We start from the raw sequence: 19,352 nt of genomic DNA, 5'->3' as shown, positions 1-19,352 counted from the left end.
TTATACACACCGTTGCTGTAACCCATGGACTATTGTCAGACAGACAGAGACTGCCGCAGAGGAAATGCACGCCATATGTTAGACCTGCAACTCACCACAGGCGTTTACATATTTGATTCAAAAGCACTAGGAGGGTGTCAGTGTGAACAAATGGTGAGCTGGCCAGCCCAGTGCTGTGTTACAGTACTGACACGAACACTTGGCTGGTATGCATGAAGACAAGAGCCTCTTGAAAACGAGACATACAACTCTGCAAACATTCCTCCCTAAAACCTTGGAGTTCCAGCCTTTGATTTTTGGATTCACACCCCACCAGTTACATAAGGCTTACAGACATGGAATCTGAGAATGGCGTGAACTATGTAAAAAATAACTTCATAGCTAAAACAATAAGTTGAAGGGGAAGGATGCAGTGGGGAAGAAGGATGCAGTGGGGAGAGGGGCAACCAGACGTCCAGTGATGATGATATTCATTGAGGTCATCACTATTTATTTAGTCATGAAATACATTCATGCAAATGAATGTATAAATACAATTTTTTTTTTTTTTTGAACAAACAACTCTGACAGAAAGCGCTTCAGAAAGTCGTGTAAATTCATGCAGTGTCTTTTCTTGTCCTTGATGCAAGATCTTTCTCCTATGGATAGTGTAAACAAAATAGAAACACAAATGGAACATTACTTTGCAATAAAAGGTTCATGAAAAATCAATGAATCCAAAAGGAATGAGGGCAATGCAGTACAAATGTTTCCCCTACCATTAGTACAGATCAGGTCCCCCCCACAATTGTTTTCAATTCAAATCTTCGAGGTCCTGGAAAATAATCTAAAACACTGGCACAGAAGCATACTAAGCTATGAGACATGTGATTGCTGTGCCTGTGTCCTAGTTACGATACTCACCTCCCTGAGTTGGTCTGCAGCAATCTGCAGTTTGGCCCTCATCTCATCACCAATGATGACATCAGACAACACGGACCATCTACCATCCTGGAAGCTCACTGGCATTGAGAAGACTACACCAGCTGGGAGGTTGTACTGTCCTGCAGAGAGGCCAAGAGAAAACAGATATTAGGGCCTTTATTCATAAAGTGTCTTCGAGAAGGAGTGCTGATCTAGGATCAGTTTGACCTTTTTAGACACTCATACTAAGACACTTTATGAATATAGGCTTCATAGGCAGCACTTATTTAGTATGCTTACTTACTTTGTGTTCTTATTTTTATTTGTTTGTTTTTGTTATACCTTATCCTATTTTTACTATTACATTGTTATTGATTACTGCATTGTTGGGGTTAGAGCTTGCAAGAAAGGCATTTCACTCTACTTGTGCATATGACATTGACACTTTTATCCTGGAACACATTATATAAAATGCTGATACAATATATAAAAATGATTACATAGCCTGGTCCCAGATCTTTGGGTGCTTTAATAGCCAACTCCTATGGCTTTTGTCAATACTAATGTTACAGCACAGACAGATCTGGGATCAGGCTTAATGATACAGTCTTTCTATAGCCAAGTCATGTCAATGACTCTAGGAGTTGGCAAGTCTGCACAAACAGATCTGGGACCAGACTAGTATTATTCCCTCCTATCTGCAACTGTCACTATATTGACTTTTGACCCGACCTGTGCTGAGTATGCCTAAGGAGAAGACCTCCTCTGCAGAAGAGTTGCAGTTCCAGGCCTTTAGAACTGCAATGATCCCATTAGTGGCTGATATGGCTGTGGCCCTCTGGGACTTGGAGGCTACAGTGGCACGTTGGGAACTGACCAAATTCAGGAAGTCAGTCTGTAGCCATTTCCTTTGAGAAAAAAAAGTATTCAAAGTTTGGGTGTACTGTGTGTGTGTTAGAACTAGAGCACTGATGACAGGGAGGGGATATTATCAAAACATAGTGCAGTGGTATTTCATGGTTGTTGAATTTAGGTATGAAATAGCACAGGAACAGTAGCTTCGTCCCAGATCTGACTGTGCCGTCTTGCCAAATCCGAAGGACATTTTGGCATAACGATGACCATAGGAGTCGGTTACACAGCACAAACAGATCTCTACTGCAGGAACAGTACAGATTCATTGATAAACATAATTTGGCCAAAATGTCTTGGCAAACAGTTAAGTTACCTGTCATATATCATCTTTAGGACTGGCTGAGAAAAATCTAATGGTCCCCAGATGGCCCCTTCGTATTGGAAAACCTTTGCCCTCTGCAGGTCAACATGGGAACTGCCGCTGATGTTACCCCAAACGATGACATCTGTCACATCTGACCGAGACGATGAAGAAGAATCACATGAAGGTTTGAGGTTTTTTTTTCAATTTAAGGTGAAAATGTTTATCCATTTTATAGATACATGTATAATGGTAATGAAAAAATGAAGGAAAAAATTATTGCGCTAAAAGTTGATTTGAGGAAAGTTTCACTTGGAATGACTGGGATATGTTGTTGTCATCTACTTTAGTTGAATGCACTGACTCAGTCGCTCTCTATAAGAGCAAAATTAATGTAAATGTAGAATTTAGATTTGTTACCTGCAGTCTTCACAGATAGCTTCTGTGCAATGTGGGCTCTGGCTTCGTACTCCAGTTGAGTTGCCATGCCGACAAAGTGTCCGCTGTCAACCGAGGGAGCGTTCTCTAGCAGAAGGGAGCACTTCAGGTTAACCAAGGTGTTCCCAGCCACAATCACCGCCACGTTCTTGTGCGCCCTTTCGTCGATAAGGCGCCCATACTGTTGGTAACGCTCCGACACCTTCCTCAACTTAAAAATAATAATATGGTCATTTAGCAGATGTTTTTATCCAAAGCAACTTACAGAACTGTCAACACTGACACATGTTCAGCGTATGTGGAGTGGATGATACAATAATCCAACCCACAACCCTGGTGTTGCTTGCACCGTGCTCTAACCCACCGAGCCATTCGAACTACACACCTTGCTTTCTTCCTCATCCTCCCCTCCACACTCAGGCCAACTGTCATCCAGGAGGATGATGAAGTGTGCTTGTTGGAAGGCCTGGTCCAGCTCTGTGTAGACAGTGACTTTATGGAGCTGTGGGAGGGCCAGGTCCTCTGTCTCCATCCTGACCCCCTGCAGGTCCTCCTCGATGGCCCCCACATCCAACAGGTGGAGGCTGATGGTTGGGGCGTCCCGGAATACCCCAGGGGCAAACAGCTGGGGGATCAGGATGTAGCAGGTCGGGTTAAGAGCACTGCAGGGTAGCAAAGGAGGGGAACAGTGGATTAAATCTGTTTGTGATGTAGGCCTAAAGCCATAGGAGTTGGCAAGACAGCACAAACTGGTCTGGTAGATTAGAATGCTTCGCTGCCTATAACTTCTGTAGAAGACAAACATATTTGAGCCAAACATTTTCTATATTTTTACTTCATATTTTGAATGGCAATAGAAATGTATTTTTCCTTCCTAAATTGACTCATTTGAAATGGAATTGATCCCAGCCATGCCTCACATTGAGATGCAGCTAGCTACCCTACGTACCTGCTGATCCATATGTGCAGTGGCTTGATGAGGCTCTGATGGTACACCTCCTCCTTCATGCACAGCTCCCGTGTCAGCAGGTTCTCTGTTGCAATCTTCATCATCAGTTCCGTCGTCATATCTGAGGTGATGCCATAGTAAGCCTGGAAGTCAAGCAGCACTTTGACATGATTTGATCAGGATGTTTCTATTCTTGCTGAACCAGCTGATTGTGGAATTATCAACAAAGTAATAATTGATATAATGCCAGACTGATAGTTATCTTTGAATAAAGGTGATGTAGTAACATTACCTGTACATGTTCTAGGAAGTCGCTGAAGCCCCCTAGAAGCATTCCTTTACCCCCACGGTTGATCAGTTCCCTCCATATCATGGGAGAATGCTCATGCTGCCAGCCATTTTCCTTGCAAGTGGTTTCCAGCCATTGCTGGGAGGTGGAAAGAGAGGATGACACAGATTGTCTGGACAGAATATCTCTAGTTTAGGCTACACATTGACAAAGTAAAGAGACCATATGAAAATATAATTGACTGAATGTAATAAATGCATCTACCTGCCACTCATTGGGGTGCATGCAGAGCTTGTGGATGCTGAACTTTGGCAGAGATCTTTGCAGTAAATCTGCAAGAAGTTCAGCTTTGGCAAAGTACGGGCAATTTGCCTTACCTGAGAGAAAAACAAGTTGTCAAAAAAAACAAGTTGGAATGTCATTACCAGCAGGTCATAAGCTCTTCCCATTTATGTAAGTCAGACATTTATGTCTACATAGCTAATACAACCTAAACTTAAACAAGTCTTACCAGCAAGTACAAATTTTGCCATGTTTGTTGGCCGGATGTCAGTTGTTGCTAGGAAACCAGGGGTGTTATTTTAATTGTGTCCGATAGGAAACAGAGGTCGCTACGTTTAGCTGAATATTTTTAGAATTGTGTAATTAATTATGATATGAAAATTCAATACATATTCACTATCATATTCCAAACAAATTATGGCTATAAATATTTAAAATATCAAAGAACTAAAACTTAACATGATGTAACGTCGTTTTGTAATGGATGACGAAGGACCCATTATGGTTGCACACACAGACAACTGGCATGTGAAAGGCATGTGAAATGGATTGGACAACATAGCTAAGGCCAGGGTAAATTCGTTTATATTCAAATATGATGACATATTGTTATGTATGTTTAATGTATGGAAATTCTAACTTGAGTGAGTGAGTTAGCTAGCTAGCGCAACCTGTCATTTAGCGAGCTGGCTGACGATACTATAGCTAGCTGGCTAATGTCTATCTAGCTAACGTTAGTGACTTAACCCCTAGCATCATGCGCTTGTTGGCCTTGTGACCGATTTACATCGCATTGCAATTTTCACAATGGGAAGTAATGATTGTCTTACAAACAACATTTTATTGTTTTCAGATAGTGGAGACACGTGTTTAGATGCAGAATTTACTAGAGTATCAGTCTATTTTGCTAAGGAAAGACTAACCACAGTGGTAAACTTATCTAAGGTTAATGACTTTAATGTCACATGTGCAATGCCACGCTGTGTTATTTGGCTTTCCCTTTTGTTCTAGAAACGTTAGCTGTTCAAGAGGATACGTTAATGACTCAAAGGTGTTGCTGTACGAAACACTCATTGACTGTATGTTTCGTGTTATATCATTTCAGATGATAGCTTCCATATTGCATTTTTAAACCACTACCCGGTGGACTAGTATCTGTCCAACTAAACAACACAATGACAGCCCGTACTGCAGAGGTGCTGCTCGGGTGGGCCCTGCGGATATGCAACCACCGACGTCCATGGCAACACCGTGGCCCTCAGATGTTGATGATAGAGAGCTTTGACAGAGGACTGTCTCATATCTGGAGCACAGGACCAAGTCATAGACCGTTGGCTGGACTAGCTATATATAAAGTGAGGTATTATTCTCAGGGTAAAACATATGGGCAGGACGTGGTGGAAAGAAAGCAAGGCAACTCCATACAGACTCAGAGCTCTGGAACCTGGTCTTCACCAAGTCGGACATCCCCGGACCAGCCAGCCAAAAGGGTGCCGTTTTACGACCAGCTGAGGGAGTGCGGTTCCCCCTCGGATGTGCTCGACCTGGCCGGCCAGTACACAGCCACACACCGGCGGGTGAGCAACTGCCTGACGCGCTGCTGGGAGTCCACCAAGAAGATGTCAGAGGAGCAGCGACGCTACGAACTGCGCATTATGTTCGAGCACGCTGGCTTCGAGGAGCTCCTCCAGAGGACCATGCAGGACGCGCGGCACATGCGCAGCGAGGACCTAGCCTACAGCCTGCTGGCCACAGTCAAGCTGGGCGTGTCGCAGAGCAGCCGCGTGGTCCAGACCCTCCTCCGAGTCTGCCAGGTAACCAATTGGAGACGGGTTGTTAGTGTGTTTACAGGCCAGGCCACCAATCAGATACTTAAGTCCTGTTAGCGCTGTTCAGCATGCAAGTGTTTATCTCATCTGTGTCTGGCGGAATTCATATTTTACATTTTATATTTATTTTGGACTCCTGACGTAGCCCGGTTGCCAGCCTGTCAGTGAACAGTAATCTCAGACTGGCACCCACCAAGAGTGGCGCTGTAACTCTCTCTCTCTCAATATTTTAAAATGCACGCTGGACAATATTCCTATATGATGGTGTAATGCCATGCTTTGCCCCCACAGGAGAACCTCAATGAGTTTGATGAGAAGTCCCTGTCAGTGCTGGCTTCCTGTCTGGAACACCTGGAGAGCAGCCCCAATGGGGACGCACTGAAGGAGGGAGTCAGGTGGGTTCCAGTGACATCTGTTTTAACAGCGGCAGTGATTCTTCAAAAATGACTAGAGTGCCATTTCCTATTTAACTCCAGAGTGTATTTCTCCAGTACAGTGTGTGTATTTTTTTCTAGGCTAATGATCGAGGCTCTACTGCCGAGCATCCAGAACGTCATGTCCCTTCAGACCTTGATGCGCCACATGGGCCGGGATACCCCGGTGGACATCAAGAAAAAACTGGAGGTGTGTTAGTGCTCATCCGTTGAGCCTTTGAGTTAAATCACAGTTTAGCGAGCCTTGTACCCTGTGGCAAACTATATACATCTGGGCCAGTATTCATAAAGCGTCTCAGAATAGGAGTGCTGATCTAGGATTAGGTCTTCTCTGTATCTTTTTCATTGTGATCTAAAAGGAAAAGTCCTTACAGCTGTCCCTGACACAAAAAAAGTATTTGTCGACCAAGAGTCGTCTGTTCATTTGACCAATCGACTGGTCTACATTTTTAAATTTCTATTTTTCCATACACACCCTGTGTGTTTTTAATAAAATCAGCTAGGCTTGCACATTATTTCCCTGTTGCACAGGCTACTGAACTTATCTGATGCTTTAAGCATGCTGTGATTAAATAATTAAGACACCCAAATTACTCATGAGGGAGCCAGAGATCAAGGTAGCCTAACCATCAGAAAAAAAGCTGTTCCTCCCGCTGCTGCTGGCCTTCGCAGAAATCTAAAAGTAACTTCCATTGCCAACTATGTAAAAATATCCTACATAAAGCCAACAAATAAAACCATTGCAGCCTGCGGTTAGAAAATATCCTGAATCACATTGGCTACACATGGCCTGCCTGCAAGGAATTTGAAACATTGTATCAACTTGGTCCAGTGGAAGCTCTTGCAACATTGTATAAAATATTCTGGACCCTCAGTTTCCTGCGCCAGTGAACTCTGTCCAGATACAGCTGTAGGCTATTTGGGATAAGAAGTAATCAAGCAGGCCTATTTTATGTTTCCACCGAATTGGAGCATGACATTTTTTTTCCCCTTTCACCCAAATGGTTACAGAAAGGGAGAGAAATGGAAAGATTTTTCAAATAGGCTACATTGAGGCCGGTAGCCTAGGCCTCAGAGCATAAAATTAACATTGTGGTAACACCGGCCACTGTGGCTGATCTGATTCTTTTAACCAAAATATCACAAAATATCACAGCTGAGACAAACAATTTCACGATGTTACGTCGGTGGTGCGACTCCAGACGTGTTTGTGCCTGCTGTGAGATTGAGTATGAATAGTAGAAGCATTGTCTTCTCTTCCTTAGCAGTTGAAACTCAAACATGGAAAAACAACCGAGCATGTGAATAAAACGATGTATCTAGCCAAGAAACACAAGGACAAAGTCTCACTTCAGTAGACTTTTATGCCTGTGTGCAGCTCTTCTAAAAATTAATCTTTCGCTCAGTTCTTTGAGTGCGCACAGCCCAGCCAGGCAGTGTTGCAGTGAGAGGTGGAATAGGCTATATAGGATTCATAGTTCTTAGACTTGGTGCGATTAATTTACCAGCTATTAAACTAAATGGTGGAAATACTTTGAAAACAGCTACTGCAGTGTTTATTTTATAAATTATTGTGCAGCTGCCCGACAAAAAAAATGTAGGTCGACAAAATGGGGTCAGCCCTAAAACTCCTAGATCAGCATTCTTACTCTGTGCGTATGGGCCCTGACCAGTAATAACAATGTTTCTCTTGCCATCCCTCCATCCAGAGAAAGGCCCTGTCATTGGCAGACCAGTTCACTCTTCCGAACTCCCAGTATATGATCACTACGCTGGCCTCTATGGGCTTCTGCTCCAAGCCACTGTTGGCCGTCTGCAGCAGGAAGATTGCAGGTGAGACACATCCTATATGCCAGACTTGACTGACCGGAAACCAGTGGACGTAAGCCGCTGTACTCTGCTCAATGTGTTTCACAGGATCAGTTATTTGATCAGTGTCGGCTCATCATTCTCAGCTACTGGTGCAACTGTTTTATATGTGAAAGATGACTGTACTCTTTCCTTCTTCCCTCCTGCATCACAGAGCACGTCCACGGAGTCCCCTTCCACCGCCTGGTGAGTGTGCTGAGGGCCTATAAGGAGCTGCACTCCAGAGACGTGGCCCTGTTCACCGCCATCTCTGACTACGTGGCCTCCAGCATCACCATGTGGAACAACAAACAGGTGACCTATGCCATACTACTGTATACTATAATATACCATACTACTGTATACTATGCTATAACTTACCATTCTACTGTATACTATAATTTACCATACTACAGTATTCTATACTACACTATATACACTAATACTATACTGCTTACCCCCTTAGCTACATTATTTAGAGTAATATTGCCTATATTCTTATTTGCTATAGCCTATTTCAATTCATGTTATATTTACAGAATGCACGAGGACGATGTAGACATTGCTAAGTTTCACCAAAGCAGCGCCAAATGTTCTTTCAGAAAATATGTTCTATTTTCTTTCTCGCGCCAATGAATTCTCCAGCCGCTCTATTTCATGATCAAACAATTAGCCTTCAACTCTGTTAGATTATCTCAAAGTTGTTAGTTGTTTTTGATCCCTCCTTGCCATTGTGAACCAAACTGTCAAAAGTCTAATCCTACTAATTTCAATATCATAAAAGCAATTAAAGTTATGAAAAGTATTTCCCAAATATTCTAATAAAGTGTTTGTCCTAAAGTTTCTCCTTTTAAAATGTGAACAATTATGTCGGAATCTGTGCTATTCTCAATCACAACTTTATTTTGAATGCCAAATTATATTTCAGGCAACAAGAATGAAGTTGTGCCAACAATACCAATATTGAAAAATTGAGTTAGAAGTCTAAAGTAAGCTGAGGAAAGCTTGTGAAAGAGCAAGCTACCTTAAACTCATAGTAACCTAGGCCTAATATGAGAGGAGGATTTGGAAAAATGCGAATCAGTTTTATAATTGTGCAGGCGGTTTGCCAATAAGGGGTGATACCATCGTATAGCACAATGTTTTAGGAGTGCATAATCACGATGGGAAAAAGGTTGACATCGCCCGACCCTAATACAGTTACACAGATTTATGCAGCATGGGAGCACTGTTTCTGATAAACCGGCCTTTGAGAAGGTTCCCATAGCTTCTAGCACTTAGCATACTGTTCAGTGGTGATATTGATCGGTAAGAGCCTGTGTTTGAAATCGGAAGTTTACTCCTCTCCTCTAACGTGTTCTGTCGGTTCCAGTTGATTCTCTTCCTGTCTGCGTTTGAGGATCTAGCTTTCTGCCCCACGGCCATGTTGGACGCCTTCGCAGAGAGAGTGACTAAGAACCCGGACGCCCTGGGGCTCAAAGACGTCCTCAGCGTTCTGAAGACCTACTCGTCCCTAAACCACAACCTACAGGGCTACAGAGAGCCGTGAGTCTCCACCATAGAAATATAATGTACCATAGAAATAGAATGACATTGTTGACATTTTTATTTCTATGGTCTCTAACTCGCCATGCCCCCTCCGTTTCCCTCCCCCCTCTTCTCTGCATTACCTTAATATGCGAAGCTAACTGTAGGCCTAGACCCTGTTTGAATACCTTAAATGCAGGCTTCCATTCTCCCAAACCTTAAGTTACAGTATTTACTGATTTGACTAGGTTGGTGAAAGTTGAAGCAGTAGGGTCTCTCTCTTATTCAATTACTTACAGATCAGTAGTTACCGCATTACATTTTGAAGGAACCTACAGTCATCTCTGCTCCCTGCTATATAGCACTTTTGCAGTGTGCACAGCTACAGATGTATTTATAAATGGAGATGGGTTGTCAATCAATATTCAAAGCAGCCACATAACAGTCACATAATACAGATTACCACCATATTCCGCTGAATGCAAACTCTATATGTTTCTTCCTGGCCACAGGTTCCTGGAGGGCGTGACCCACGTGGTGGTGTCCTACCTTCCCAAGATGGCTGCCTCCGAGCTGCTGAAGGTGGTCTACTGCCTGTGTCTGCTGGGCCACTTTCCTGCCGCCCCACTGGAACAGCTGCTGCAGAAGGAGACACTGGAGGAGATCAGTGCCAGAGGTCAGACACTGTCAGCCTAAATAAAGATAATGATTAGATTTTCAAATCATTAGATTTTGGGAAAAAAGACACTTATACCTCATTATTAAACATTATTATAATACAGATATTCTGAATTCCAAATCGAACTGCTAGCCCCTACCCCTTAGATGCTCCTGTAGGAAGTGAAATGGGTGTAAGCAATATTACTACCCAACCAATAAGAAGGCAAGAGGAAGCGATTACCATCTTCCTTAAACCTATCCAACCAGCTGACCCCTTGTCCTCCATGTCCATACAGGTGGGCGGCTGCAGAAGGGGATGGAAAAAAAGCTGCAGATAGTGGACCTGTGTCTCAGGCTGGACCGACCTTCTCTCCCTAAGCCCCTGACTGTCCCTCCCGAGGCTCTGGGCTCTCCAGCCCCTAACGACCTTTCCATTAACCCAGGGCTGTCTATGACCCTGCAGAGCATCGCCCAGGAAGGGCTGCTACAGGAGGGTGTGATGGTTGAAGACCTATACTTCATAGGTAAGTAGGACCTCACTGTTAGCTTGGTCCCAATGTTCCCTGTAATTATTTTAGGCACTGAGCAAATTTCAGTTCTGCTGAGCGCGAACTTAAACGTTGTGAAAATTCTGTTCAACCTACGTTTACTGTGAACACGGATGCTGACCTGCTTTAAGTTAGTTTTTTAAAAGTGGCACAGTGGACTACTATGGCTATTTGATCATAATATAGGCCTATCAGTGGCCAAAAACAATCCCAAAATGTTTTAATATTGAAATAGCTGTTCTATCATTCAGCCTACAGTAGCAGCCAATGTGTGGTGTTCAATGTAGACCTACATTCCATGAGACTTTTGGGGGAAAAACATGCAGGGCTTGACATGAACCTGTTTATCCACTTGTCCTTCAGACAAGGTGACTGAATGTTGTTGTTTGATGCAAGAAACCACTTTTCAAAATAAAATGCATTATTATTCCCAAACCATTATTACAGAGAATCAGACAAATTATGCTACCCTTTGCCTATTGGCTATAACACTGCCCCTTTAAGACAAAAAAAAAACAACTCTTTACCTAATTCTCTTTTCGAAGATGGCTAGAAATGCACACATTTTGTGCTCTTTTAGGAAGCAACCACTCCCCCATTTGTTGACGAGAAATTAGCTATAACTGGGCTAATAACTCACTAACTAGCAAAGAATATGAACAAATGTATACAGGTGGCTGCATGCAACTCTCGCTTTGATCTCAAAACAAGCGCATCTACTCGCTGACGCTCATGTTGTAAACACAGTCCAGTTCAAAGTGAATGGCACAGATCCATCCATATATGACAATGGCTATTTGCGTCTACTGCAGCTCTGATTGATTATGGCGCACCGGTCTGTGTAGAGTACGGGCCTGAGTCATGACTGTCAATTAAATGAAATCCTACTCCATTGTGCTTTGCCTACAAGAAAATCTCTTGCACAGTTAGTTTTATCAAACTAAGTCTTGCATATTTGATTTTGTTCCGGTATGTTACATTGAAAGTGGCTAATTTTGCTTCTGTACACCTGGTACCACTCAGTACCCCCGTATATAGACTTGTTATTGTTATATTGTGTTACTTTTTATTTTATTTTTGACTTCATTTTATTTAGTAAATATTTTCTTAACTCTATTTCTTGAACTGCATTGTTGGTTAAGGGCTTGTAAGTAAGCATTTTACAGGAAGGTCTACATCTGTTGTATTTGGCGCATGTGACAAATAAAATTAGGTTTGATTTGAAAATATTGTGTTGATTCAAGCACAATTCCCACAGTACAGCGAAAAGTTGATAGTGTTCCTTAAGGGAAAACTCTAGAAATGTAGATCTCGTGCTTTTCTGCTTGGGCTGATATTTCTTCTGTGCGGCAGCCCGAGCTTAGAGGGAACATTGCCTGGTCCCAGATCTGTTTGTGTTGGCTAGCTCATGGTTTCCTAAACTTGGTCTTGGGACCCCCCCCCCCCTGGGTGAATGTTTTGGTTTTTGCCCTAGCACTACACAGCTGATTCAAATAAACAACTCATCAAGCTTTGATTATCTGAATCAGCTGTGTGGTGCTAGGGCATAAACTAAAACGTGCAACCTGGGGGTGGGGGCCAGGACCGGGTTTAGGAAACCCTGGATAGTTAACTCGTATGGTTGTATGGCATTACAATGACCAAAGGAGTTGGCTATAGAGCACAAACAGATCTGGGACCTGGCTACCTCACTGCTTGGGATCATTATGTTGTGTATTTATTATGTGGGACAAGACATTCGCACAGCTTTTATGTATGTGTTGAGTTAGGTACTGTATTTGAACTTGTGTGTCCCCCAGTTATTTCTTCACCAATGCTCAACAGTGATTGTGCTTTATTTTAGCGAGTTATTGTTTCTGTTGCTGAAAGGATGTCATATTGCGGGTTGTGTCTGGGTTGTATAACAGATGGTGTGATTACCCAACCCGGATCTCTACAAGAAGCCACAGGAGGGAGGGCACCATCTGAGAGCGAGTTTCCGCCACCTGAGCACAGTCAAAGGTTACTAACTAATGTTGTGGAAAAACAATTACTGTCTGTAAAATTTACAGGATTATATGATTCAGTTCATCTGAATTAGATCGGTGTAGTCTCTCCCATTCAAACTCATTCAATCACTGTTTCAGTCACATCAATGTTATCTAAATTAGGATCAAACTATTCTTGTATTCTCTCCCCTTGATGTAGAATTGCAGTATTCTGCGCTCCCCCGTCCTCTTTCTGTTATGGTACCTCCCGTCCCCGTGGAAACCTGGCTATCAAGTTGCGTCATCTGACGGTCCTAGGATACACCCCAGTCGTGGTGAGTTTTGCACCCTAATGTCGTAGCCTAGGCTCTTGTTTTAAGCTCTCGCTAATGTGATTGTGTCTTAACTGTCTCTTGTTTGACTTTTATTAACAAACAAATTTCCTTCTGAGATGATGATGAACTTGATATATGGTCTTCTGATTAAAACTCTTTGAACCATCCTATTTTGATAAGGTGAAATGTGAGCCATGTTTATTTAGCATGGTTATTTATGAGTTTTAACTTTGTATATTTGAGAGACATTGTAATATACTAAAATAAGACAAATGTTGCAGAGCCCATCTTGAACTTGACTCAACTTCAAGGCCCCCCCACTTTTACCCATCCCTCATTTCTAAGTACATTATTTCCCGTCCCTCTTCTCCATTCCTAGGTGTTGGAGCACGAGCTGGACAATCTGTCCGAAGAGGAGAGAACAGAGCTCCTCAAAACACGGATCTTTCCAGAACAGGAGAGACCTGCTAACGTCGAACAGATGACAGACTGACGGACACAGAGAGAGCGGGGGACATGGCTCGTTCAGTCAAGAAAACCCGACCTGGTTCTGTGGTCAGTCTGGTCACGATCCTGTTCCGGTCCTGTCATTCGTTGCACAGGAACTGCTGGTATACTGAATTGACTACATGAAGACTGTTGTCGAAAATATCTGTGTGCGAGTGTCTGGACTTAACAGTTCACTGCGTAATGTCTCACTATTTAACTAGAAAGTAAATGGGAACAAACTCCCATCTGTCATTGCTCCTCATATTTTTGAGGGAATCTGTGTTGGAGCGTAGGTGTTCCAGTTTAAGTAAGTTCAATCCTGTTGAAGTAACTTAAAGTTAAGTAACACAACTTTAAGCATCTTAATACCTCTCATGGGTTATTCCTAAATAGTCTAAATTCATATCCTCGCCTCCTCTCCTTCATCTGCACTGAACTGAAGGAACTGACCAGCCTGACCAGAGGAAGGAAAGGGGACGAGGAGAAGAAGCTACTGTAGACTATTGAGACAGAGAGCCATGTTTCTACTGGATTTGTGTGTCTCATTTAGAATACATCATTTGAGGTGACTGGATTTGCCAAAAGTGAGGCCCAATCCTAAATGGGCCCCTAGACCCTGTGCACTTGTGGAGATCGGATATGATTTGATGGGTTTAAGCAATACGGTGAAACTTCAACCTAGCCTAACAGAGGGCCAGTTGGAATTAATTGCTTATACACGTAAGAGGATTTAACATCTCCTGAAGTGCATAGGGTGAGTGTCTAGGGGTTGATTTGGGATTGGACCTGAAATTGTTCAGATTGATGCCATGTTGAGTAGAGGTGGTTATGGGAACTGATGTTATAACAACGAAAGGGTTCATAATCACGACTGTCACTTATGCTGAAAATAAAATGACATAAACAGTCATCCGCTATATACAGTACCAGTCAAAAGTTTGTACTTTGTACACCGACTCATTTCAGCCTTCTTTTTTTTACAATTTTCTACATTGTAGAATAATAGTGAAGACATCAGAACTATGAAATAACACATGGAATCATGTAGTAACCAAAAAAATGCTGCTACAGCGCATACAGCTGTTCAAACCTACATGTCACCTCCATTACAATGTCAACTGACACGCATAATTGCTGGGCAGATATCACGCTGAGTGATAGTATCAAAAACAGATGCTAACACAGGGTGTAAGTTGTTTTCATGTCTGTGTGTATATCAGACACACACATCCCCCTGTGTTTTGAGTGGGACACATCTACTAATTCAAGGGTTTTTCTTTATTTTTACTGTTTTCTACATTGTAGACTAATAGTGAAGTCATCAAACTATGAAATAACACATGGAATAATTTAGTAACAAAAAAAGTGTTAAACAAATCAAAATATATTTTATCTTCAAAGTAGTCACCCTTAGGCTTGATGACAGCTTTGAACACTCTTGGCATTCTCTCAACCAGCTTCATGAGAAATGTTTTTCCAACAGTCTTGAAGGAGTTCCCACATATGCTGAGTAATTGTTGGCTGCTTTTCCTTCACTCTGCGGCCCAACTCATCCCAAGCAATCTCAATTGGATTGTGGAGGCCAGGTCACTCTGTCACTTTCCTTCTTGGTCAAATAGCCCTTACACAGCCTGGAGGTGTGTTTTGGGTCATTGTCCTGTTGGAAAAACAAATGATAGTCCCACTAAGGGCAAACCAGATGGGATGGTGTATCGCTGCAGAATGCTGTGGTAGCCATGCAGGTTAAGTATGCCTTGAACTCTTAACTAAATCACAGACCTTGTCACCAGCAAAGCACCATCACACCCCCACCTCCATTCTTCACGGTGGGAACCATATATGTAGAGATCATCCGTTCACCTACTCTGAGTCACAAAGACACGGCGGTTGCAACCAAAAATCTAAAATTTGGACTCATCAGACCAAAGGACAGATTTCCACCAGTCCATTGCTTGAGTTTCTTGGTCCAAGTCTCTTCTTATTGGTGTCTTTTAGTAGTGGTTTCTTTGCAGCAATTCAACCACAAAGGCCTGATTAACTATTCCAAGGAGACAGCGTGAATGTTGAGATGTGTCTGTTACTTGAACTCTCTGAAGCATTTATTTGGGCTGCAATCTGATAATCTGATAATCTGTTAACTCTAATGAACATATCCTCTGCAGCATAGGTAACTCTGGGTCTTCCTTTCCTGTGGCGGTCCTCATGAGAGACAGTTTCATCATGGCACTTGATGGTTTTTGCAACTATACTTGAAGGAACTTTCAATGTGCTTGACATTTTCTGGATTGACTGACCTTCATGTCTTCAAGTAATGATGGACTGTCATTTCTCTTTGCTTATTTGAGCTCTTCTTGCTGTAATATGGACTTGGTCTTCTACCAAATAGGGCTATCTTCTGTATACTACCCTTACCTTGTCACAACATATCTGATTGGCTCAAATGCATTAAGAAGGAAAGAAATTCCACAAATTAACTTTTAACAAGGCACACCTGTTAATTGAAATGCATTCCAGGTGACTCTCATACAGATTGTTGAAAGAATGCCAAGAGTGTGCACAGCTGTCATCAAGGCAAAGGGTGGCTACTTTGAAGAATCTAAAATGATTTGTTTAACACTTTGTTTGGTTAGTACATGATTCTACATGTGTTATTTCATAGTTTTGATATATTCACTATTATTGCACAATGTCAAAAATATAGAAAAACCTTTGAATGAGAATATGTGCCCAAACCTTTGACTGGTGCTGTGCATATGTACATAGTGTGTATTCAGACCCCTTAACTTTTCCTCGTTTTGTTACTTTATTCCAAAATTCATTTTTGGTCTAATTCTCATTTCTGGAAAGGCTTAAAATAAAGGTTAAAATCAAAGTCATGTGACATGATTAACAGAAACAGGGCAGTAGTCATATAGCATGTTTGCACTTGAGAACAATACTGATGTGATGAATTGGTATCCTTATCTAGAAGAAAAAGAAACGCACACCTATTTAGGCGAGGTGCTGGCTAGCGGAGTAGAAAACATGAAAATAAAAGAGAGCCGCACACTCTAGGAGCTCAGATGCAAAAATGTCATTACCGACGTTTCGACAGCCAAGCTGTCTTCATCAGGGTATAATCACAAACACTGCAGGATGACTCGTTTATATAGTGTCAAAAGACACAGGTGTCTAATCATGGCCAAGAGTGGCCTAATATCATTGGTTAATTATCAAATATTAAAATGGCATACAAAGAACAGCATACAAACAACAAATGGATAGCATACGATCATAAATTCATTTGACTACACAAGCTTACAAACAATTACAAAGTCACAATAATCACAAGAATGGCTTCAGATCAAAGTCTACGTTGAGACCGAAGGGAGCAAGGGTCTTTAAGTTAAAGATCCAGGCAGCCTCTCGTTTAAAAAATAAATTATCAAGGTCACCCCCTCTCCTAGGGAGGGTGACATGTTCGATGCCAATATAACGCAGAGACGAAATCGAGTGGCTTGCCTCCAAGATGTGGGCCGCAACTGGATAAGTAAAGTTTTTGCACCTAATAGTGCTACGATGCTCTGAGATACGTACTTTTAATTCGCGCTTTGTTTTACCCACAAGGACAAGTTATAAGATAAATAACTGCCTTAGTGGAGCACGTAATAACATCTTTGATTGGGATCGATTTCCCTGTTTATGGGTGTTTGAAGGATCTACATTTATAAGTGCCATTGCATTGAGCACAGCCATTACATTTCTAATTTCCATCCAGTAGGGGCGCAAATAGACGTTGTTCAGGAATATCTTGGAGTGGTAAATCAGAGTGTACCAATTGGTCTCTGAGATTTCTACCCGCTATTCAAAGCGTTCTGAACAAATTAAGGGAATTGTTCACAAACATTGGCACATTCTAAAATCCGATGATAGTCTCAGTAATGTGTTTTCGGACCTTCCCTTGGGCAGAAATCTCAACTGGGTCCTGGACTTCCTGATGGGCCGCCCCCAGGTGGTGAAGGCAGGACAAATCACCTCCACTTTGCTGATTCTCAACACTGGGGTCTCACAAGGATGTGTGCTCAGCCCCCTCCTGTACTCCCTGTTCACCCATGACTGCGTGGCCACGCACATCTACTTAATCATCCAGTTTGCAAACGACACAAACAGTAGTAGGCCTGATAACCAACAATAACGAGACAGCCTAACAGGGAGGAGGTGAGGCCTTGGGAGTGTGGTGCCAGGAAAATAATCTCACATCCAACGTCAACAAAAGAAAGGAGCTGATTGTGGACTTCAGGAAACAGCAGAGGGAGAACCCCCCTATCCACATCAACAGGACTGCAGTGGAGAAGGTGGAAAGCTTCAAGTTCTCGTCATACACATCACTGACAAACTGAAATGGTACACCCACACAGACTGTGTGGTGAAGAAGGCGCAACAGCGCCTCTTCAACCTCAGAAGGCTGAAGAAATTTGACTTGGCACCTAAAACCCTCACAAACTTTTAAAAATCCACAATTGAGAGCATCTTGTCAAGCTGTATCACCGGCTGGTAGGGCAACTGCACCACCCACAACCGCAGGGCTCTCAAGAGGGTGGTGCGGTCTGCCCAAGCATCACCGGGCACCCCGCTATCATCCAGAAGGCGAAGTCAGTACAAGGTGGTACCGAGAGACTGAAAAACAGCTTCTCTCTCAAGGCCATCAGACAGTTAAATACTGTTAGAATACTGTTAGCCATCACTAGCACTTTAGAGGCTGCTGCCCTATATACATAGACATGGAATCACTGGCCACTTTAATAATGGAACACGAGTCACTTTAATAATGTTTAAATATTTTGCATTACTCATCTCACATGTATATATTGTATTCTATCCTATTCTATTGTATCTTAGTCTATGCCGCTCTGACATTGCTCACCCAAATATTTATATATTCTTAATTCCATTCCTTTACTTTAGATTTGTGTGTATTGTTGTGAAATTGTTAGATATTACTGCACTGTTAGCTAGAAACACAAGCATTTCGCTACACTCGCAATAACATCTGCAAAACACATGTATGTGACAAATACAAGTGGATTTGATTTGATTTTCAGTTTATTTTTTTATACATTTGCAAAAATGTCTCAACTCAGGTACAAGGTATTGTGTGTAGATTGATGAGGAGAAAAACAATTTAATACATTTTAGAAAAAGGCTGTAACGTAACAACATTTGGAAAAAGTCAAGGGGTCTGAATCCTTCACGAATGCAGGAATGCATACAAGTATGTGTAATACATAATGTAAAAGTAGTGCACTATAAAGAGAAAAGGGTACCATTTGGGATGTAGCTACTGTTTCATTGTGACATGAAACCTGTGCAGCCCTCATAGTCTGCTGGTTTAATGCGTTTGCCCTAACTACATAGAAACTGCAGGGTGTGCAACATCAAGGTGCCGTCCCTCTTATGCATACTCTAGTGCATAATGGCACAAAACATAAGCCTCCAAGGACACAGTAGACAGGAAATTATGCTAGGTATGTTTTTTTCGTTTTAGTCATTACAGCAGTTTTTTGTATTTCAACATTTCCTTGTGGCTGAGTTACTTAAGTTAACCTTCAAAGGACGAGTTGTAAGATGTTCTATAAAAATCTGTAAACAATGGTCCAAA

General features: G+C 42.2%; 2 protein-coding genes across 2 annotated transcripts; one reads left to right on the top strand and one right to left on the bottom strand.

The window, feature by feature from the left end:
- Positions 1-488: 488 nt before the first annotated feature.
- mdh1b (malate dehydrogenase 1B, NAD (soluble)) lies at positions 489-4,357 on the bottom strand. Its single transcript, XM_021608937.3, has 10 exons — positions 4,307-4,357; positions 4,060-4,172; positions 3,799-3,933; positions 3,507-3,649; positions 2,943-3,219; positions 2,540-2,768; positions 2,132-2,273; positions 1,636-1,811; positions 904-1,043; positions 489-638 (listed from the first exon to the last, which is right to left on the bottom strand). The coding sequence occupies exons 1-10, from the start codon at positions 4,326-4,328 to the stop codon at positions 597-599; spliced, it is 1,419 nt and encodes a 472-aa protein (XP_021464612.3). The 5' UTR covers positions 4,329-4,357; the 3' UTR covers positions 489-596.
- fastkd2 (FASTK mitochondrial RNA regulator 2) lies at positions 4,344-14,637 on the top strand. Its single transcript, XM_021608935.3, has 12 exons — positions 4,344-4,650; positions 5,183-5,891; positions 6,198-6,301; positions 6,422-6,530; positions 8,050-8,173; positions 8,364-8,503; positions 9,561-9,733; positions 10,228-10,391; positions 10,672-10,899; positions 12,831-12,924; positions 13,111-13,225; positions 13,605-14,637. Exons 2-12 carry the CDS (start codon positions 5,253-5,255, stop codon positions 13,716-13,718), a joined length of 2,004 nt encoding a protein of 667 aa, XP_021464610.2. The 5' UTR covers positions 4,344-4,650; positions 5,183-5,252; the 3' UTR covers positions 13,719-14,637.
- Positions 14,638-19,352: the final 4,715 nt, after the last annotated feature.

This window comes from Oncorhynchus mykiss, chromosome 7 (genome assembly GCF_057628025.1).
Source record: "Oncorhynchus mykiss isolate SJ-2025 chromosome 7, ASM5762802v1, whole genome shotgun sequence".
Taxonomy (NCBI): domain Eukaryota; kingdom Metazoa; phylum Chordata; class Actinopteri; order Salmoniformes; family Salmonidae; genus Oncorhynchus; species Oncorhynchus mykiss.
This window is presented reverse-complemented; position numbering and strand designations above follow the sequence as displayed.